Raw genomic sequence first — 24,066 nt, 5'->3', positions numbered from 1 at the left:
CTATTTCCAGTGCTTTTCATTTCTTTATAAGTTGCCATATGTTATCATACTCCTTCCGCTGGAACAGCTACCTTTAAAATTTCTTATGTATGTTTGCTAGAATAAATTCTCTCAACTTTTGTTTGAATTTCTCCTTCATTTTTGAAATATATGTTCACTGTGTGTGTAATGCTGGTTAATAGCTTTTGCCTGTCAGTATTTTGAAAATGTCATTCCATTGTCTTCCTTGCATAGTTTGTGACAAGTTTGATGTAACTCTTATCTTTGTTTTAATGCAGTGTGTCATTTTCTGGCTGCCTTCAAGATTTTCTTTTTAGTTTTAGTTTTCAGTAATTTGGTTATGTTACATCTAGTTTTGTTGTATTTATTTTTTGTCTGGGTTTCTCTGAGTGTCTTGGAACTGTGATTTGGCTTCTTTTTTTCATTTGTTTTAGAAAATTCTTGTCCATTGTCTGTTCAAATGTTTCTCCAATTTTTTTCTTCTTGTTCTGGATCTCTACTTACACATATGTTAGACAACTTAATATTGTCTCTTATGTCTTGCCTGCTGTATCCTGTTTTTGTTTTGTTTGTTTTATTGGTTTTTACACCTTTTTTTCTCTTTGTGTTTTAGTTTAATTTTTATTAACCCATCTTCAGGTTTACTTGACCTTTGCCATGTATGTAATTAGGAACACTGTAAATGAAATTCTGTGCTTGAGATTTTCTAGACCATAAAATAGGTTGAATTTTTATTTTTTTATTTTAAAAATTATTTTAATTTTTTTTTGGCTGTGCTGTGTGGCTTGCAGTATCTTAGTTCCCCAACCAGGGATTGAACTCATGCCATTGGTAGTGAAAGTGTGGAGTCCTAACCAGTGAACCCCCGGGGAATTCCCTAATAGGTTGAATTTGGACCACAACCCATGAGGAAGTCACCTTATGGTTACAAATTCTTAGGGGACATTTTTATTTTTTCATTTTACTTACTACCAAGGTATAGATAGACAAGTTTATTTTACCATGCTGAGAGACAAGTTGTTGTTGTTGTTGTTTTCACTCTTAGACTGAAGGTGGAACCCTTTAATTGAGGATTCTCTTAATAACATCCTCACTTTGGATGGTGCCTAGGTTTTATCTCCTGTGTCTGTGCCTGTTTGGATACTGAAGGTCTCTAGGATTCAGCAGAATCTCTCATGGTGAAAACCAATTTATTGCTTTCTTACCTTCCACAATTTCTGATTTCACTTCATTTTGGCCCCTGTAGAAACTTTTTTTTTTCCAGTTTTATTGAGATGTAATTGACAAACAGCATTGTGTAAGTTTAAGGTGCACAGCATAATGATTTGACTTGCGTACATTATGAAATGTTTGTCACCTAAGTTTAGTGAACATTCATCATCTCATATAGATACACAGTTAAAGAATAGAAAAAAATATTTTTTTCCTTGTGATGAGAAGTCTTAGGATTTACTCTACAACTTCATATGTAACATACAGCAGTGGCAATTTTATTTACCATGTTTTATATTACATCCCTAGTACTTATTTGTCTTAGTGGAAGTTTGTACCTTTTGACTGCCTTTATCCAATTCCCCTTCCCTCACCCCCTGCCTCTGGTAACCACAAATCTGATCTCTCTTTCTGTGAGTTGGTTTGTGTGTTTGTGTTTGAAGTGTAATTGACCTACAGTGCTATGTTACTTCCTGTTATATAGCATAGTGATTCAGTATTTTGGTTCATTTCAAAATGTATAGAAGTGTATTTCAAAATGTATTTCAAAATGATCACCATGTAAGTCTAGTTAACGATTTGTCACCATACAAAGATATTACATAGTTATTGAATATACCCCCCACACTGTACATTTTATACCCTTGGCTCATTTATTTTGCAACTGGAAGTTTGTACCTCTTAATCTCCCTCACCTATTTCTTTCTTCTCCTTACCCCCCTCCACTCTGGCAACCACCTGTTTGTTCTCTCTATCTATAACTGTTTCATTTTTGCTACATTTGTTAATTTGTTTTAAAAAATTTTTTTAATGTACTTTTGGCTGCATTGGGTCTTTGTTGCTGCTGGCGGGCTTTCTCTAGTTGCGGCGAATGGGGGCTACTCTTCATTGCAGTGCATGGGCTTCTCTTTGTGGTGGCTTCTCGTTGTGGAGCATGGGCTCTAGAGCACAGGCTTAGTAGTTGTGGCGCATGGGCTTAGTTGCTCCACTGCATGTGGGATCTTCCTGGACCAGGGATCAAACCCGTGTCCCCTGCATTGGCAAGCGGATTCTTAACCACTGCATCACCAGGGAAGTCCCTAATTTATTTTTTAGATTCCACATATAAGTGAAATCATACAGTATTTGTCTTTCTTTGACTAATTTCACTTAGCATAACACCCTCTGGTTCCATTCATGTTGTCACATATGGGAAGATTTCATTCTTCTTATGGTTGAGTAATATTTCATCATATATATGTATATGTGTGTGTGTATTTATATCTTACATCTTCTTTATCCATTCATCTGTTGATGGGCACTTAGGTTGCTTCCATATCCTGGCTATTATAAATAATGGTGCAATGAACATACGGGTGAATATATCTTTTCTAATTTGTGTTTTCGTTTTCTTCGGATAAATACCCAGGAGTGGAATTGCTGGATCATATGATAGTTCTATTTTTAATTTTTTGAGGAATCTCTATACTGTTTTCCACAGTGGCTGCACCAATTTACATCCCCACCAACAGTGCACGAGGGTTCCCTTTTCTCCACACTGTGAAATCTTTAATTTGTGGTTGCTCAGCAAAATGTTAAAAAAAAAATTTTTTTTTTGCATTGTTCAGGATGTCTACTCTGCATAATGCCAATAATAGAAGTCTTACTCAACCTTTCACAATATGAATGTAGCATAAATTTTAATTGCTTCTTTACTAAGGGATTTAGGTTTTTGTTTGTTTTTGTTTTGCTAAAAAATTATGAAGTAAAAAATTTTTTTGCATGTGGATCTTTGTGCATACATGCAACTAGTTTTCATCACCAGCGGAATGAGGCAAAGGAGCAAGATATGATCATTTTTATCTAGCCTTTTGTGTGCTACTTAATTTGCAGATTCTTTACATGCCACTAGAATATGTTTTCATATTCTAAAACTTTCCCACCCAAACAAAATGCATTATCATAAGCACATTGTTATTTCTGAATAATCTGTGTTCAGGTTACCATACTTTGGAAGTGTACCCAAAAACAGCATTGCCACTGATCCTAGATTGTGTTTTTGCAGGTGAACAACACTTTTGATATATGCTGAATCATTAGAAAATAGAAGTTATGTATCAACCTGCAGGACAGTTCAGAACACAGCTTCTGATGTTTCTCAAATAAAGAAAACCAAAAGCCATCATAAATTATGTTTTTCAGATGGCATAATTACAAATAAATGAGGAGATGAAACAGCAGGCTACATATCCTTGATAGTTTACAGTGCAGAGTCACATGGCATTGATTTCCAATGTAGAGGCCTTTTGTCAATACAAAGCAGTGACTATTGTAGATTATATGATGCTGAGTATTAATAAGCATGTTTTGTGCATATCATTTGTTATATGAAAATAATTTTTCATTTCATGCTTTATTTTTCCTTTGTGGTGCATTCTGAACTGTGGAATCCTTTGTCTACCATTTGGCTTTCCATAAACTATCAGGCAGGATGTCTGTGAGAGTCTCTACTTTGAGAAGTAGTGTACATAATACTTATTTATCATGTACCACTCATAATTACATTATCATGATATATCCTTTATCTTCAAAATAACGTCTGAGAATTCATTGTCCTTTTTTTTTAAACTGACTTTTTTTTTAAAAAACCTCTATACTTTTATTTATTTATTTTTTAATTAATTAATTATTTATTTATGGCTGTGCTCGGTCTTCATTTCGTGCGAGGGCCTTCTCCAGTTGTGGCAAGCAGGGGCCACTCCTCATCACGGTGCGCGGGCCTCTCACTATCGCGGCCTCTCTTGTTGCGGAGCACAGGCTCCAGACGCACAGGCTCAGTAATTGTGGCTCACGGGCCCAGTTGCTCCACGGAATGTGGGATCCTCCCAGACCAGGGCTCGAACCCGTGTCCTCTGCATTGGCAGGCACACTCTCAACCACTGCGCCACCAGGGAAGCCCTTCATTGTCTTTTAACACTAGAAAAAGGTGTTTTCTAAAGACTTTTTCCAGAAATCCAAATGTTTCTGGGGGCTCTTTCCAATCCTCATACAAGTATCTTTGGCATTTTAAAAATTGAGAACTAAATTTTCTGTAATTTTTTTGGTTTGAATTTTGTCTATGTAATTATTCTTTGAGATAGACATTTGAATTTACTCCATACTCATCCTTGTTTAAAACTCTCATGGCTGAGATGTCCTCAGGCTTGTAGATTGGCCAGCTTCGATGACATCTCTCTGGCCTTTGAAGTTGGCACAGTTCAATATAGATACCTCAGGGGTGTGTGGCCATGGAAAAACATGTTTTTGTTGTTGAGTGTTCTTGCTTTCTAGTAATTTTATTTTCTGCTCAAGGGATTTAGTATCTGTTCAGATACTTTATTTTTAAAGACCACATAAGTAATGACTTGACCTCTAATCTTAGCTTTGAAAATTTCCGAGACACTAATAAAGATAATGTCTGATGACCTATTATTTGAGAATACTATTCACTGGCCAGCAATCAGTGCTATTTAAAAATGTATATTTTACTCTGAAAATTATTTCCATGGCCGAAAGACTTTGTTAGTAAAATCGTGCATGTAATGACGTAGTTTGGTGACTCTTGGGCCTAGATTTATAATACTTTTTATATGGTGTCACTGAGACTTATTACAGTTCAAAACAACTCTTCTCCTTAAATACTACACTAAATAATTAGTTCTGAGAAAAATATTCTGTAAACCATAGTCTTATCAGAAATAACACCTATCTCTTGGACTAATAATAAGAATATTTTGGACACAAAAGGTTATGTAGTAGTCCTCACTTTTCATGAATGTGGTCTATCTTAGCATTAAATGTATGAGCAAGATTTTTGCAAAGGGTCAAGTTAATACTGAAGACTGGGATCATCTATTAAATTATCTGGACTGTCCATGTCAGGACACATGCTTAATAATTTGTGGAGTGAAAGAGAAGTTCACCAGGGGCTTCCCTGGTGGTGCAGTGGTTAAGAATCCACCTGCCAGTGCAGGGGACACGGGTTTGAGCCCTGATCTGGGAAGATCCCTCATGCTGTGAAGCAGCTAAGCCCGTGCGCCACAACTACTGATCCTGTGTTCTAGATCCCGTGAGCCACAACTACTGAAGCACGCATGCCTAGAGCCCATGCTCCGCAACAAGAGAAGCCACTGCAATGAGAGGCCCACGCACTGCAACGAAGAGTGGCCCCCGCTTGCTGCAACTAGAGAAAGCCCGCACACAGCAACGAAGACTCAACGCAGCCAAAAATCAATAAATTAAGGAAAAAAAGAGAGAGAGGTTCACCAGACTGTATTATATGTATGCCAAGGTGTATTCATGAAGAGGAGAGAAAAATAGTTTCCTCCCAGGTGTCTGGGCAAAAGCTAGTTGCCCTTTTTGTTGTTTTTATCTATAATAACATACCCTAATGGTAAGAACCTACCTAGACACAGTGTTGTTTTTGTGAAGTTGGTAGAGAAAACCACATATCGCTAACTTTATATGTTTCTTGTTTGGCTTTTTTGTTAAGAGATGATGTTTAGTTTTTTGCTAAACTCTTAAGTTATATTCAAAGAGAAGAAACAGTTGCTTAATTAATTGTATTTTTTGTTGTTGTTCTTTTTTGGAATCTGTTATAACCCAGTTGGACAGTCCTGAAAGAGATTTGAGTAATTGAGATTTTCCCTTGCTTCCAGTGGAAGGGAAATATTTCAATTTACTTGCTTTAGGCTATAAAATAGTTTGCTCTTCCTTTGCCCACAGCAAGAATTATGAACCTAAAGTCACAAAACAGATTCAGTATTAACTTTTTAAGTTTCTCCATATTTCCACCCTCATCAACTGTAAATAATGTGCCTGAATGTAAAATGGAAAAAGTTGAAAATTTCCACTTGTGCATTTTGAGCTTTTCAGAGGTATTATACACTCTGGATATAATAATAAAAGATACTGGGCCTTATACAGTGCTTTCTGTGTGAGGGACTCATATAAACACTAATGCATTGATCCTAACACAGTACTTGATTGTGACTTTAAAAGGTCATGAGTTACTGCTGTTACAAAAATTTTTTTTAAAGGTTGGAGGAGGAGCTGTAATTTACAAATATTGTTTGAAAGATATCTAGATAAAAGTTGATACAGGAAACTGAAAAATTAAAGTTATGGGGGATTTTTATTGTTTGTTAACTTTTCTTTTAGCCTACAGTAGATTTTTATCTCTTTATGTTTTTTTTTTCTTTTGTTTATGAATATACTTGAAGCCCGATTCCCTTCTTAAGACCAGAAGGCACAATTTACTTTTAAGCTTTTTTTCCTTCTCAGCCAAGAAGGCTTAAACCTGTGGAGGTTTCCTGAGTTTGTCATAACGTAGTAATACATTTTATTTGTTCTCAATTGGAGATCATCCTTCTAGTTTTCTTAGTTTAATATTTGTGGCATATAGTTGTTGATTTTGATGAACATAGTAGTCAAGTGGCTTAATCTTCAACTTTTTGTGCTTTGTAGGTTTATTCTTCAATCCAAGGAGGCAATTCATAATCAGCTGTTAGAGAAACAGAAGATAGCAGAAGAAAAAATTAAAGAATTGGAAGTAAGTAAGTTTTGACTGAATACTGATAGTCGTAGTCGACTTTTAGGAAAAAAGTAATTATCGTGTCATATTAAATGAAAATGTATGCCTGCCAAGGTCATGTCACATCACATTGTTTTCATTTTTTCTAATTGTGCTAGAGCTATGAAGCAGTCTTTTTATGGCAGTGTATAAGACCAGAAAAAAGACTAATCTCTTGAAACCTTAGGGAGGTTTGGAGAAGATAGGATACTGTTAACCTGAATGTATTTCTTCCATTGCCTTAAGTGAACATGTCTATTCTTAAAAAATATAATAAAATAAAAGCACAGTGTATATTTAAACACCATATGTTGTGGTAGATGGGCATGAGAGTAGGTAATGATAATAATAGTCAAAGGATCTAGTTATATGACTCTTTCACACATTGTAATTCTAGACAAGGACTGAGTAGTAAGCTATAACTAATTAACTATCTGAAGGATAGTGCTCCAGTGAGGAAAACTTTTTTTTTTTTTTAAGCTAGGGAAAAAGATGATAGGTAAGAGTAATAATTTAGTAAATCTTTGGAAAATTGGAGTTTATTATTACCATTTCCTTATACATTAAAACCTCAGATGAAATAGTCTTCTTGGGCTTTGGTGAATGGTCTATCCTGTATATAGTAAAAGTTGGACAGGACAAAAAACTGGTTATTATTTTTTGGGACCAAGATTTCCTGAGATGGGGGTGGATACAGTGACTTCATAGGTCACTTTATCTGATTTCTTTGAATACTATTTGAGGCAGTGGTTCAGAATCTGACTCAGCCCTCTGCTGAATTGGTGAGACACCCCCTGTAGCCTTCAGGGGATTTCTCAGGGACACTGACTTGGCATGGCTGGGGCAAGCATGTAGTATCTTAGGTTACTTAGGCTTATTTTTGTTTGACTACCAATGAGAATTTAAACAAACTTGATAGTGGCTTTGTAGCTCAGAAAATGTATTATAAAACAAAACAAATAAGCAAACAACAAAAAAAAAAGAAGAAAACTTATCCTGTAGTAACCAGGTTGTTATTATATCCTATTTTATCATTTTTGTCAGCCCAGCTCTTCTAGATTGAGTTTTCCAAACAAAAGTATCTTAAAAAAACTGAATGAAACTATTTCATGTAGATTACCAAAAAAAAAGTGTGTTTTTGCACTTGTTGGTAAATATATCTAAAAATTGTCCTGATGAATAAGTAGCAAGATGCAAAGTAACGTGTAAATAATTCTTTTTATGGAAACAAAGAAAAACCAAGATCTGTATATGAACATTGAAAATGATTTGTAGTTATATATATTAAATTAACACTGGTTACCCTAAAGAAATTAGATGGGACATGGGATGAAATTGTTTTTTTCTTATAACCTCTGTGTTGGATAAATTGTAACAAATATGTGTTAACTTTTTTTTTTTAACATCTTTATTGGAGTATAATTGCTTTACAATGGTGTGTTTCTGCTGTATAACAAAGTGAATCAGCTATACATATACATATATCCCCATATCTCCTCCCTCTTGCATCTCCCTGTGTTAACTTTTATAATTTAAAAAAATCATCAAGGTAAAATTGCCACAGATGATGAGTTTAGCATACTATTCATTTCTGATGAATATTAGGAAATTCATCTTCCAAAAGTTTCCTGTCACGAAGTCTCTCAAATACTGGTAAGAGTATCCTGATATCTGTCAGGTAATAGAAGTAGATTAGCTAGCTTGTTGGTATTTGAAATGCTAATTAACAGCTACAAAAAACTGCGCAGAGTTAAACTATAGCCTCTATCCTAGGAAGTTATTTTGTGTTTTTTGTTTTTAATCTTTCATCTTATACAATATTTATATTATAAAAATGATATAAGTATACTATAAAAAAGAAAAACAGTCAAAAAATAAAACAAATGATTAAACAAAAATAATGACTTTCTCCTCTTTCTGCATACCCTCAAAATGTCACTTTTATGGTTTGATGTGTATCATTACACTTTATAAAACTTTATTTTATAAACAAGTTCATACACACACATACACACTTTTTTTAAGTAAAGAGGAATTATGCTGTATATACTGTTTTTCATCATTTGACAATTTATCTTTCCATTTTAGTAATGTAAATCTAGTTTATATTCAGTTTCTTGTTTTCCATTTATCCTACCATCATGGTTTCCTTATTACCTCAACATTCAATTATTGCATGATCCCTGCCTCTGCATGTAGTGTTCTCTCCAATACTGCCCTAACCTGTATTTTTAATAGTATCACCCACTACACACACTATTCTCTTCCCTGAAGCAATCCTATACTTTTTGACTGCCATACCTTTATAATTTTATTACTTCAGCCTGAAATGTATACACATGTGCACAGACCCACATGTGCATGCATGCACACATACATTGTTAGTTGCAGTGTTCAGATTTTCTGTTTCTTACTGATTTTTTTTCCTCCTTATTCAGTTAGTTATGAGAGAGATGTGTCAAATCTCCCTCTGTGATGATATTTATTAATTTCTCCTTAGTCTTTCAGTTTAGTGGGCAATGGTATTTAGAAACTACTATCTGGGTGCTGTAAATGCTCATTATTACTACATGCATAGTTGAGATGATATGTTTCATTTCGCTTTATATGTTTAGGAATTTCTCAGCTCTTTTAAAGATAGCATTCCATTGACTTCTGGCTTCCATTGTTGCTGTTGAGAAGTTATCAGTCCAATTTTTGTTCCTTTGTCTTTTCTCTGTGGCTACTTTTAATATTGTTTTGTCGTCTTTCATGCTTTGTAGTTTCTCTGGTATATGTTTAGGTGGGGATTTAGTCTTTTTGCTTTTTTTCTTAATCCTATCTGGGTTAAGTTGGGTTTTCTGAGTTTGAGGATTAGTGACTCATCAATTCTGGAAACTTTTTACTATCTCTGAATATTACTTCTTCACTGTTTTCTCTATTAAATGGTATTTCCCTCTGGAAGTTTTTTCTCACCTTTAAACCAGCTGCTTCCATCGTCTGCAGTAGCATCTTAACTGGTTTTTCCACCTCCAACTTTCTCTCTTCTAATCCTTTTAACATATTGAAGCTAGAATGACCTTCTAAAATGTTAAATCTGTCGTATTGTTCCTCTGTGTAAACCCCATCATTGTTCTTAGGGTAACATTCAAGCTTTTTAACATACCTTCAAGGCTGTTTATGAAATGACTCCTGTTTCTTTCTCTCATGTCCCTCATATCCTCTTCTTTCTCTTACACTGTATGCTCCAGACATGCAGAAATATTTTGTTTTTAGAACTTGCTGTGTTTTGCTTTGTTTCTACTAGGTCTTTGCAAAAGTAATTCTCTCTGCCTGGGAACTTCCTCCTTCTGCTCTTACCACCTCTGTTAATCCTTAAGATCTTAGTTTAGGGCTACTTCTTCTGAGAAGCATTTTCTGATTCCTCAGTGTTAAATTAAGTGCTTTTCCCTTGTTCTTTCTAATTATTCTACTAGTTTCATAGCACAGTGTGAGGATTTGGGCACATAAACTATCATCAGTTGAAGTAATTACAAATATGGTTTCCTATTACTTGGGAAGCTTGATGCAGATTCAGAGCTCTAAATAGTTTTTCCCAAGGCCTCCCAGTTATTACTCTGCCTTTCAAATATACAGTCTCTTCTTCTGGGCCCTAGTATTTCTTGTCAGTCCAGCCTATTTCATCTTATTTAATTATCATTATCATTATTAATTTCTACCCTCAGATACCTTACAATTAAATTGAGGAGGCATAATTTATGCATAACTCTGCAGACAAAGGCCAGGCTGTTTAATTTAGCACATTTTCATCTCTGATAAAGTAAGCTTTTTGGTTTGGGTCCAAAGTTCTAGTTTTTGACCAGAGCTATTAACTCAGCCCCACGGTGTGTGCCTACCCACCCCTACCAACAGTCTATATAAATGACGCTATGGATCAGTCTTTTCCATGACATAACATAGGTGCTAGTCTGATCTGAGAGCCCATCTTCATTAGTATTTTCTAGACTCCCTTTTATCCACCTCCATTCTTACTGTTTATGTTTGCCCTCTCCAGATTTTTTTCCCCAGTCCTACTTAACCTAGAATTTGTTTAGCTTTTGATAACTGTCGTATGCTGTGTCTACATTGTCAGCCAGCCTGGTGTCCCACTTGTTGGCCCTTTTCTTCTTATGGAGCAGGGGTGGGGGTACTGTAATGCTGCTGTCATGTCCTCTTTTTTTTGGGCCGCGTGGTGCATCATGCGGGGTCTTAGTTCCCCAATGAGGGGTTGAATCTGCTCCTCCTGCAGTGGAGGCATGGAGTCTTAGCCACTGGACCGCCAGGGAAGTCCCTGCCCTCATGTCTTCTTGATAAGGAGTTATATTACATACTAGAAGGGTAAAGACAAGTACCATCTTAACCTTGGGAAAATAGTCTGTCTTTTTCTTCTTAAAATTCCATATTTTACATTTTAATACCCCTATGTTGGCTTCTTCAGGCTGTAGTCACTTTCCTGGGTTTGACTAGGAAGTGTTTTCATAACAGACTCATAATGTGATAGTGTTATATAGATTTTTATCTTCCCTTTATAAAGATGGTTGATCAGGTTCTGGGAGGGAATGTCACCATTTATCCTAATGGCGATTAGCAGACCAATGATGCTAATCCGATTGAAGAGAAAAAATAAAATGACGGCTTTAGTATGATAGAGTAACCATGTTATTTATGTCATTGAGGGAATTCTCTAAAAAAAAAATAACTGATAATGAATAACTTTAAAGAAGATGGCTGAGTATATAATATGTAATACAGTGTATGTTGTTAGAAAATGCAAAATCGTACTTTTTAAAAATGACATGAGTATAATTGGGATTTGGAATTAGGACTTCATGAGTCTCATCTGTCTTTGTAAAAATAATTTTCTTTTTGAAATGTACAGCATTGCTACAAAAAGAGTATAGGTTTTTTTAAAGAAAATTCAACTTTAGGTAAAGTTGAGTTAAAACCTTATTGATAGATTGAAGAGATATGTATCTTCTAAAGAGTGAAAAATTCATCCTATATTTTTGCTCACTTTTTTAGAGGTAAAAAGAAAATAATTGTGGACTTCTTTTGCAGTTGCAAAAACTTAGATTCAGCATTCAGATGAGCTAGAGCTGAATTTTTGATGTCTTGCCTTTTGAATCTCAAGTATTTGGAATCCTTGAGATAAGCTTTCAGTGGTATATTTGAACACATTTTGACCACTGTTCTCCTATGTTCTCTCTCATTGAATTACTGCTTCAGGCTCATCTGCCTTCAGTTTAAAATCCCCATTATATTTTAGGCACATGCAAATACTGGTTGACCACTTTCCTTCCCCTCTTTCTCTGACGTGGTTACCACCCCTTCCACCACCCTGGTTAGCTCAGCAATGACACAATAAAAATAAGAATAATGAAACCAGGACATTCTGGCCTACATGATGCCACTTCTGACGCAGAATGTTACAATCCCAGGGTTGTGAAATAGCCCTCCAGCCAATGCTATAAGTAAAATCTAAGAAACTGTGAAAGTCCTGACTCTTCCACAAAAACGGCTATTATGGTCAGACGGTAGTTCCTGAAACAAGTAGGAAGACTAGTGGCAAGAAAACGGATAGGAGGTGCCTGTGACACTCTGCAGTTGGCTGAGTTCTGAGATTCTGATGAGAAAATGTTTTGGAGTTTCCATGATTGAGGAGATTTTACTCTGCCTAATGAGGATCATTTTTTCCATAGCATGGGTAGGCACTGGTAGGCGCTTGGATGGATGTCCAGTTTTTGCCCTAAGTACCTCACTTTTGGGCTGGTACCTTTTTTTTTTTTTTTTTTAATTATCTATTTTGGCTGCATTGGGTCTTCGTTGCTGCGCGCGGGCTTTCTCTGGTTGCGGCGAGTGGGGACTACTCTTCATTGCAGTGCACGGGCTTCTCATTGTGGTGGCTTCTCTTGTTGCAGAGCACGGGCTCTAGGCGCGCGGGCTTCAGTAGTTGTGGCACGAGGGCTCAGTAGTTGTGGCTCGCGGGCTCTAGAGCACGGGCTCAGTAGTTGTGGTGCATGGGCTTAGTTGCTCCACGGCTTGTGGGATCTTCCCGGACCAGGGCTCAAACCCGTGTCCCCTGCATTGGCAGGCGGATTCTTAACCACTGCACCACCAGGGAAGCCCTGGGCTAGTACCTTTGTGTATATGATGGGACACCCTCTTTGGACGTGATGTCAAGTGGACACTACTATATGATAAGCACTGATTCTTACTTGTGTTTTCAATGAAGAGAGAAGGGCAGGTGAGAGCAAAGCCAGTGGGAGAATGTTTTTTATATGTTAAACAAGAATTACACCCAATGGTTCATCTGCTTGCATAGCTCAAAGTTTAGAATCCATCAAAAAAAAATTAGTCATTTATTTATTTTGTAGTGAAATATAGCATTTACAGAAATATGTGTTAAAATACATGTAGTTTAATCAGTAATTATAAAGCAAACACTTGTTACAATCATCCAAACCAAGAAATCAAAAATTGGCAGGACACCAGAGCACCACCCCCTACCTTTGTTTCTCCCTTCCATTCCTGCCTGCTCTCCCCCTCCCTCAGGTAACCCTAACTTTTAGATAATTATTTCCTTTCGTAAAAAATATAGTTTTACTACCTATGTATATATCCCTCAAGACAGTTTTTGAACTTTATATGAACAAAATCTGTCTCCATATTTTTTGCTTTGCTTCGCTTGTTCCTCAACATTGTGTTTGTGAAGTACATTCATGTTGAGATTGTGATTTGTTCATTTTCATTGCTATATGTATTCCATTATATAGTTGTGCCACAATTTATCTTTCCAGATAGCTCATTTTTACCCTTAAGAAGTCAGGATGTTCTCATGGAGCATTTGCACAGTTTATCTCTTAGCCTCTTGTTGAGGAGAGCTATTTTTCAGAGACATCTCCTGCTCCAACCCAGGAGAGTTTGAGTACTAGAGAGCAGTAAAGTATAAAATGTCTCTACTCTAAAAATTAGCTTGGTGATTTCCCACCTTCAGATATAACTAGATAGCTAACCAAATAGCTATCTAGTTAGTAGTAACTAGATAGCTAGGCACCTCTGAGTGTCTTAAAAACCTTTTTTAAAAAAATAATTACAAGATTAGTAAATTAATCTCTTTTCTATGTTGTTTTGACTTTGGGAGTCTTGGGTAAAGTTTCTCTTATTGTTCCATATGTTGGGATTTCACATATGAATACTTATCTCTTTATAGAGTTCATTTGTATTCTCAACATTTATAAAAAAGGATGTTTGTTTTAAAATAGTTTTTAGTTATTTAAGACTTGTCTAAAAGAGCCTGATGGTTGGAAGGCTAGAGTTATAGTGAACTATATATATTCTCCACGTCCTGGTGTTTTAGGGCTCAATGTAGCTGTGTGATCCTCCTCTGTGACTTTCAGAGAAGAATGAGTCTGAATAAGTCCATATATGCTCTTTTTCTGGTTGAGTATTCTTTATTGGTTATTATCAATATTATCAGTATCTTGGTCAGTATATATGTGTTACGATTCAAGTGCTAATATTTGCCCAAATGTAAACTATCTATGATATATTTCATTTTCTCAGTAGAAATATTCAGGTCTGGTAAGAACTTAGATGTAAACAGTCCAAATAGACTTGCCCTTTATAGACAGCCTTTCTTATTTGTCTGTGAAATGCATATTACAGATGTTTTACACACACACTCCTTTGATTTGATCTGTTCACTGCTGTGTGTCTTCGTTTTGTGATTAAGATTTAAAAAAGGATTTGCATTCCAGTTAGTCCAGAATTCAGCCTTTTGCATCTTGATTCAGTTATTCTTTTCTTCTAGGATACACTCCGGGGGTGGCCTGATTCCCCTCCTTGGAACACTTGTCTATAACCACACCAGAGTATCCCTTTGAATGCTTCAGAGGGTTGTTGACCTCAGCCTTCGCTGCTGTATGCTTTATATGGTCTGTACTTTTCTTTGTCTAACCATAAATATTTGTCCTTAGCCTCCGCCCTCCCATGCCTGAGAGTTCCTCCATTCATTTTCAGGCTGCTTAGTGAATTATTTCTTTTGATGAGTTAGAATTTGAACTTTATTTCATGTTATTGCATGCCTCCCTGCCCTTTTAACTAGATGGTAAGGTGAAGTTAATCAGTATACTTTTCTTTACCCTAGATTCTTACTCTTATCAGTCTTTATATGACAGGTCTCTTTTAATCTGAAGTAATAGATGCTGGCCAGAAGAAATGAGTTGTTCAATACTCAATGTGGAACAGGTCACACCTGTATTAATGAGCACACTGTAATTAATCAGCTCAAAAGAACACGATCCAAGCTGATATTTGAACCATGAATAGAGATCTCAAAGTCTATTAGACTTATAGAAGAACATTAATTACCCTAAATTCCTAATTTAAATACTAAATTCCTAATTTAAATACCTTCTGTTGAGTTAGGAGTTCTGGATTCTAGCCCTTGCTGTACTCTAAGCCTCAGTGTCCTCATCTGTAAAACAAGAGGGTTGGATTAGAAGATATCTAGGGTCACTTCTATTAAGTTTATCATTATAACTTTGGTCTTTTTCTGAATTGCCACTTTGGGAGCAAAAATGTCCCCTTAAAATGAAAAGATGGAGGGAGGCAAACCAAAACAAAAAAACCCCAATTTCCTTTCTGTTTAGATCATTACCTTAATTTATTAATTGTAGTCCTATTTTTGCAGGTAAAATAAAACTAGTTGTCTGCCTACAGCTTTGCCAGCTAAAATGTAATATGAGGTGACAGCATCTTGTTTGATATCTTTGTAGTAGTTGCTTAAATAACTGAAATCAGAGATGTTTGTGTGATGGCTTAAAGGTAGTTTATATTAACTATCACCTGTTTTAGAGATCCTTTTGGATAGAGCTGTGTAATAGCTTATTAACTCCACATGCATAAAGTAACATACTCAGGGAGACATCATTTTATCATTTGTAGTGCTTTATCCTATAGTGTCATGTAAAATACATGATACTTAGAATAGTGGCAAAAAAAATTCAGAAAATGTTGAAAAATTATTAAATTCCTTGAGTGTACATGGACATTTATTATAAGTGGTAAATTTTATAAGATGGGTTTTAATGAATTTTAGTTAATCTGCTGATGCAGATAGTTATACTGCTTAGGACTTTACCATTTTTATTTTACCATTTTATTCATTTTTCAAAGAATTTTTACTACATTATTTCATTTAAAAATAGTGTCTATGGTTGATGCTGTCTTGCTAATTATGATTTTCTCCCACCTCACTTTGTCTTGTTTTCAAACAAATCTCTCACCTGCCACCAGTATAATAAAAATATTTGAATTCCATCACTATTCATGAGGCCATTCTTTTGGGTACATAATTATCTTGCACTGGAATTTTTCCAAAATGGACACACATGCATTGTACTCCTAACTTTTGTGTAAAACACTTTAGTTCATTTTATTCTGCTTTTGTTTTTAAGAAAACACATGAGGGTGGAACAATACTCCAGGTCAGGAAGCATTATCAGTTTCCACTGATGTTTTATATGTGCTGTGTTTTTATATGAGACTCTAAAAGCTCAAACTCTGTGATGCTATAAAGACATGGAAAATGATTCTTTCTTAGGGTTGGAGGAAGTGATGACTAGTGTTTTTTTGCTGGTAGTATCTGATAATCCCCCCTCCCTTTAGCTATTCTAGGCATGTTTAGTTGTCAGGCGTTGTCGGACTAAATTGCTAAAAATAACAAATAAGGGGGAGGCTGTTCTAAGGCCAGCTCTTGCCACTGTCTGTAATCTGTTTAATTTAGTTCCTAAGGAGAAAGGGCAAAAGGAACATGGTGCCATTCTAATTGAATGGGTTTTTTGTTTAAAGTTGCTGACAAGTACATTGTTTGAGCTCTCTTTTCCCAAACCCCGTAGGGCTCATGTACCCACATCCACTTAGAGTGGAGAGCCAGAGCTGGGGGTCTCAAAGAGCATCCTCTAATCAGTGGTTGTACTGGAGATTAACCAGGTGATTGTGGTCTTTTGCTTGAATTTAATGTGGCTTTTGACAGTGGAAATGTGCAGTTAGTTTGTGAGAGAGGGTGAGACAGAGAAGATGGTAGTTAAAATGGAGGAGTTATTGTGAGAATAAAGACATCTATTTAGTACTCTCTTCTGCCCTAACTCAGTGTTCCCAGAGAGTCAGGTTGTTTGATAAAATTAACCACACATGTGACTTCAGTATACCTGCATGTAATTTTAACCCCCATTTCCAGCATAAACCTCTATGTGGATTTGGCTCTTGACTTCCCTGCACCTTAACTTCTTCCTAATAATAGAAATAACTTTCTGTAAAATGGAGATAGCAGTCTAGTACTTGTTTGTAAAGCTGTTGAAGATCACTGAAGGGATGATTTAAATGTCCTCCCTATCCTCTGCTATGTATTTACCAGCGGTGGAGTGTGTGAAAACTGGGAGCAAATTTTCAGTTATATTTCTGGTGTTCTACATTCTGTGTCAACTCACCTGAAGGTTTACTGATTTTTATATTCTGAAATTGCTTATTGATTTTTGTGTCTGAAGTCCTATCCAAAAATCCCTTTGTGTAATTCTTTTGGTGTTTTTTTTTTTTTTTGGTCTGAGCCTGGCCACTTTAGCACCAAAGAAAAAAATGGATTGCTTTTATTAGAGATTCTTGGTAAGGAGTATCTTGGGAAAGCCTGTATTAATGAAGATCCTGGTATTTACCTAAAGCTTTGGAAATTGAGCAATTGAACACTGCAGGCTTTGGGAATGCTTATTACTTTTAGGCATTTTTTAAGTCATCAACCTGCTTTACTCCCTAATTTAATGAAATACATAATCATTTTAACTGAACTAAAGGGTCTCAAATTATAATTTAGAGCACAGTCTTCAACAATATCTATGCTATATAGATGATGATGTCTTATGATTCATGTGGAATGACATACATGGCAGCACTTAAAATCTTTACAAGTAGCTCAAGATTGATATCATTTGTGGTTGAGTTTAATCGGCTCTAGAAATTTGTAAAAAAAAAAAAATTACTTTCCGTTTCTGGACTTTTGGGGTTCAAACTCAGAGCCTTCATTAATTCAAGCTCAGTGTCTTTCTCTCTTTAGAGAAGGTACGAGAGGGAAACAAGCTATAGGTGGTGATAGAAAACATAAGAGGAAGAAGGAGCTTCTGGTACTATAGTTGAAGCCTTAAAATGGATCAAGTTTTGAACTGAATTGTAAAATATCATTTGCCTTAATTTTTAAGTGTTGATGCTTTCAATATCAGAGGCTGAACTTTCCACTTAGAACTGATTTTTCCTTCCTTTGGGGGGACTAAACAATTCTAAGATTCATGATGTGAGGCTCTGGCCAATAATAATTGGCCAGAAGAAGTGTATGCATGTAAAAAAAAAAAATCATTAAATGTTTGCTGGGTGTCTTGATTATACAGAGTACTTTGGGGTTTTGACTAACTATGGAGACTTTTTGTTCTTACCTTCAATCTTACACATTAAGGAACCTACAGTCTATTGTATTTACTGTGTGCCATGCACTATTATAGGCAAAGACATAATTAGCAAAGGCCCTGATGGCCTGGAGCTTATATTCTGGAGAATGGGATGCGGAGACAGATAATAAACAAATAATATAATTGATAAATGCTAAAAATAAAAACAACACAGGGTAAAGAGAGAATGGTGAGAGTGTATAAGCTGTCTTATATAGTGTTGACAGGGAAGGTTTCTCTGATAAGGTGATATTTGAGAAGAGAGACCCGAAGGGAGTGAGCAAGCTATGTGTACATCTGGGAGAAGAGGGTTCCAAGCAGAGGGAACAGCAAGTATAAAAACCTGGGGGTGAGAGCATAATTGATGAGTTGGGAGAATAGCAAGGAGGCCAGTTTAGCTGGAGCTGAGTGATCAAGAATAGTAGGAGGTGAAATCAGAGAAGTATCAGGGAATAGATTATATAGGGCTTTGTAGGCCATATTAAGGATTTTGGATTATGGTCTGAAGTTGGGAGTTTGGGGAGGGTTTCGAACAGAGGAATGACATGATCTGATTTACATTTTAAAAGGACCATTCTGGCTGCTTTGGTGAGAATAGATTATGGAGGGCAAGGGTGGAAGGAAGGAGACTTGTTAGGAGGATGTTGCATTATATCTAGGCGGGAGATTGATGTTGGCTTGCACCAGGGTGGTGGCAGTGGAGGTGATCAGAATCTGGATATATTCTAAGGTAGAGCTAAGACAATTGGGTGTAGGGATGAAAGCGAGGACTCAAAGTTTTGAACCTGTTATGAAGGAATCATACCTCCTTCCTCCCACATATATCATTCACTCAGCTGTTGGAGAGATTTGGAATGGGTTCATGAGAGAGGAGGCATTTTAGCTGGGCCTTGAAGATCAGTTAGAATTTTGCTACATAGGGTTGGGGCAGAGGAGAGAGCATTTCAAATCAAAGAAATACTATGGACAGAAGTCTGGAAGTAGAGTGGTGGAATGAAGGGTTAAAGTGAGAAATGAGGCTGGAAAGGCCTAAGGGAAACAAGTTAAGGGTAAAATGAATGAAATCAGCATTGTTTCTACTCACTTTGTATAAGTACTCCTTGTTCTGGGCAAGTAGTTATTCCCAGTGCAATGCTGTTCATTCACTGTGGTTTCCACATAGCATTCCATGTGTGATGGGCTCCACAGAGATTCCAAATGTTTATGAGAACATATGTACTATTGATAATTCATAGATCAGTGTTTCCTAATCAGTTTTCAAGTTTCAAAAGTAATTTTAAATGCAAATTGAAAGTTTGGTTTGGACCTTGTTATCTTTGAGGTGCTATTAGATACCCAAGTAGAGATGTTGAATAGACAGTTGGAAATATGAATCCGGAACTCCAGGCTAATGAAATAAGATTGAGAATTGTCAGTTTATAGGTGGCATTTAAAGTCATAGGACTGGATTAGATCAACTAAGGAGAAAAGGTAGGTACAGGAGGTATAAACAAGGTTCACAGACTGAGCCAGGGGCACTGCAGCAGGATGTAAAAGCTCTTTACAGAGGTGTGGATAGTGCAGTGTGAGTCCAGAGAACTGAGTGAACACCCACATGGGCAAGCCTCTGCTGTGAAGGGGCCAAGCTGAAGGGATGGGACCAACTTCCTCCATGGTTAGGGGGCTGTGCAGGCCCTTGGTTTTGTGTTGACAGCAGGGGCTGTCAGCTCAGTTAGACCTAAGTTTCAAGTGCTTTGTGGCTTTCTCTTATTAGCACTGACCTGGAGCTAGGGAGGCCTGGTCTGCGGAGGGAAGGTTTGCTTTCCCTGAGGAGGGATTGCAGAATGTAGAGACTGACATCAAGTTAATCTCAGAGCTGAGCATGCTGTCTGGGGGAACTACACTGTAGGGAGTAGTTCAACATAGTTCATTTAAAGCACAGGAGATTAGAAACCCTGCTGTGTATCTGTGGTTTCTTGAGTAAAATTTGAGGGAGGGGGTACTTAATGGGTGGAAGCCAACATGCCTACTAGAGTTGAAGGTTAAAAGTTCCCTAAAAGAATTTTATAATAACTAGTACTTTTCATGGTTCCTTGTATACACTCACACATATGCATATACAAACATACTTTCCTACCCTCTTTCAGTATATACTAAGAAAAGCTTCAACCTTTAGAATATTGTTTGAGTTCATCTTACAAATTCTTAGCAAGTAATTGGTACTGCTTTTCTTTGCTCTGATATGCATAGCATAATGCCTTGGCATAATTATTAAAAATATGAGCTCTGGAATCAAATGAATATGAATCTGAACTCTGACTCTGCCACATACTACCACCTTGGGTAAATTACTTAGTGTCTCCAAGCCTAAATATACTCTTCTGTAAAACAGCAGCAACAGCAGGGTTGATGGATGGGGACAATAAATAACCCTTTTATTTCCTGCTTAAGTATGGAATCAACTGAAAGGCAAATCTATATGAAAATTTTAAATGTATTTTACGTTTATAACTGATAAAGCTTAGGTTGAAGGATGTGGCTTAGGTGTGCAGCAGTAATAATGGTTTCTAATACTGATCCAGAATTAAGCATACAAATTTAGATGTAGCTACCCAGCAAATCTTTGGAAGTGTGGGACAACCACAGGTCTGTCTCTGCAGAGGCAGGCAGAGCATATCTGTCAAACTTATGAGGAAAATGTGTACCTTCTGCAAGCAGGCAGATCCTGGCAGAGCGGAAGGAGTTGAGCCGTAATTGCTTTTTCCAAACACACCAATAGGAAAAGCTAGTAGTCTTCCTGAGAGTAGATTGAAGAGGCCAGGACTGATAGCTGATGAAAACTGGAGGTGAAGAGGATCAGCATGTCTCCCTTCTTACAAAAAGTACCTACCCCATAACATAATACATGTAAATCACTTGAGACTGAGCCTGGCACACAGTAAATACTCGGTAAATGCAGGATTTTTTTACTTGCATATTATGGATGCTTAGTAACTACTGATTGAGCATATTGCCACCATGTACTTATAAGATAAAGGTTTCTTTTTAACTGGGAAAAAAATAAAGATACACAAACGTACAAAGCTAATTTAACAAACACCTGTGTACTCACCACCCAGAACTAACAAATGTTAGAATACTGTAATATATATTTTTGTTTGTTTTTTACAAAAATAAAACCATGCTAATGAAATTGAAGTCTCCTTTGTAACTTGCCTCCTGGCTCCACGTTAGTCTCATTCCCACTTCCAGAAGAAATCTATCAGGTATTAGGTATATCTTTCCAATCCATGTTTTATAACATCTCATTTTCAACAGATGATATCATAGTGTTCATGTCTTTCAATAACTTGCTTTTTTTGTATGTGTGTGCTCTACCCACACTAATAAATATATGTAGTTTACTCAGTTTAACTGCTGTAGGGTATTCCATAAGAACATGTAACATCAAAGGACCCATTGTTGATAGCTTTAATGTATAGCATGTAAAAGTGGCCAAAAGGCCTGATGACTCCTTCCATATGCAGCATAAATATAGACATTGGTAAGACTAGTCAGTGGGCTCAAGGATGCAAGCGCCAGCAGGTTGGTGCACTTAATAATATCTGCTGCTCTCATTTCCTCATAGCCATGGATTCTGTGGTGAAGCCAATCTCTTAAACTAGGTGGCCTCTGCCCATGTGTTAGAAATGGAGATCATGTGTCCTTCACAGAGCCAGAACCAGAATTAGTCAGAAAGAGAGGGAGATTTGAGTGGGAACCCAGGATTCTAGATTCCAACCACTTTATCATTCACTTTTACTCAGAAAGAAATGAGGATTCCTATGCCATGGTTGGATACTCCCAGTAGCTAGTTCTAATATTAGTGGTCCTTTTCTTATAAAATGATAAACCCCTAAACACCAACTCTTTGAGTAAAGAGGTTAAGTGGCTTCTAAGTGGCCTAGCAGCTAGAAATTGAAGAAGGGGCAAAAGGAAAACCACCCTTTGAATCATGTTTGCAAAGAGAAGTGTGCCAAGTGCTCTTTTATTACTCCAGTGTCATTATAAATTTAATTGGTGTTATGTCAGCTACTTAGATCAGAGCTAATAGCATATTAAACTATTTGTTTGTACCAGTTCCATGGTAACCTGGGTGGGTGTGGAGTTGGGACAAGGGGCAGCTGTGACGCCTGGTCTATAGAGTGATTTCATCATGCTGTGAGCCCCTTATCACCCTGGATGGAGAAGTGCCACTGGGTAATGTGACCTGACTTCTCAGTGCCCCTCAGAACACTCAGAGCTATGAGCAAAGGCCCTGGGCTGCTTGTCTGACCTAGAGGTTTAGCCTAGAGTTAGAGAACAGTGATTTCTTGGTGATACCGACAGGTGTAACTATGAGTTTTCCTTTTCTCTTTCTTAGTAAAAAGAAAGCTGAGGTTTTTTGAAAGCTTTATAAAATAACCCTTTGATATTAGAGTATGTTTATAGTTCTGCAGTTCTACCCTCTGATGACCTATACAAATCAGCAGAGGAGGTGCCGATGAGTCATGCATCTGTGCTTTTAGTGGCTTTGAGCTTTTACTTGTTTTCACTGTCTCCAGGTCCTTTTATGGGTTTCCGGTTGCCATATCTCTATTTTTTTAGTTGTATAAATAAATTACTTGATTGGAAAGTAGTAATGTGATCACATAGAAGTTTCCTTGCCTTTGTTTGTCCATTGGCTCTCCCAGAGTACCTTATTAACTCATTAAATGTTAATGCTTCTGCTGATAACATTAAAGTTAATTTTCAGAAATTAGTACGTCAGTTTATTTTATCCTGGCTGGTTTGTGTATGTGTTACTCTCAGTCTTTGGGTGGAGTAAAGACTAATTTGCTCTGAAAATAATTCATTAGGAACTTGCCGTGTCATGCTTGTTTTTAAACACAACCATCATTACTGTCTGATTCTAGAACATATTCATTACCAACTGTGCCCCCTCCCCCAAAGAAACCCCTTACCCATTAAGCATTTGCTGTACATTTCCCCTTCCTGGTAACCATTCATCTGTTTTCTGTCTATAGATTTGCCTGTTCTGGATATTCATATAAATAGATCATACAGCATGTGGCTTTTTGTGTCTAGCTTCTTTCACTTAGCTTAGTGTTTTCAAGGTTCATCAATGTTGTAGCATGTATCAATTCTTCATTCCTTTTATGGCTGAATAATATTCAATTATATGGATATACCACATTTTGTTTATCTACGCATCAGTTGATGGACATTTGGGTTGTTTCTACTTTTAGGCTGTTATGAGTAATGCTATCAACATTCACCAGTTTTTGTTACTACACCTGTTTTCATTTCTCTTACTTGGGTATATACCTAAGAGTGGAATTGCTGGGTCATATGATAATTTTGTCTTTTTAATTTCTTGAGTAACTGCCAAACTGTTTTCCATAGCAGCTGTATCATTTTACGTTTCCCACCATCAGTATATGGGGGTTCTGATTTCTCCATGTCTTTGTTAACACGTATTTTCCATTTTTGATTATAGCCATCTTAGTGGGTGTAAAGTATCAATAGTATCTCGTTGTGGTTTTTATTTGCATTTCCCCAGTGAGTAATGATGTTGAACATCTTTTCATGTGCTTATTGGCCATTAGTATATCTTCTTTGGAGAAATGTCTGTTTGAGGGTCCTTTGCTCATTATTTAATTGGGTTGTGTATTTTTTTTGTTGTCGAGTTATAAGAAAATAGAATTTCTTGGACTTGCTTGGAGCAGAGAGTAGGATCAGACTGACTTCAGGCTT

General features: G+C 36.6%; 1 protein-coding gene across 1 annotated transcript in view; it reads left to right on the top strand.

Moving 5' to 3' along the window:
- Positions 1 to 24,066, top strand: part of PFDN1 (prefoldin subunit 1) — a 61,711-nt gene that overhangs the window by 25,184 nt on the left and 12,461 nt on the right. The window contains exon 3 of the mRNA XM_007194081.2: positions 6,697 to 6,781. Coding sequence (XP_007194143.1) covers positions 6,697 to 6,781 — 85 coding nt within the window. The remainder of the gene's footprint in view (positions 1 to 6,696; positions 6,782 to 24,066) is intronic.

This window comes from Balaenoptera acutorostrata, chromosome 2 (genome assembly GCF_949987535.1).
Source record: "Balaenoptera acutorostrata chromosome 2, mBalAcu1.1, whole genome shotgun sequence".
NCBI classification, from domain to species: Eukaryota; Metazoa; Chordata; class Mammalia; order Artiodactyla; family Balaenopteridae; genus Balaenoptera; species Balaenoptera acutorostrata.
This window is presented reverse-complemented; position numbering and strand designations above follow the sequence as displayed.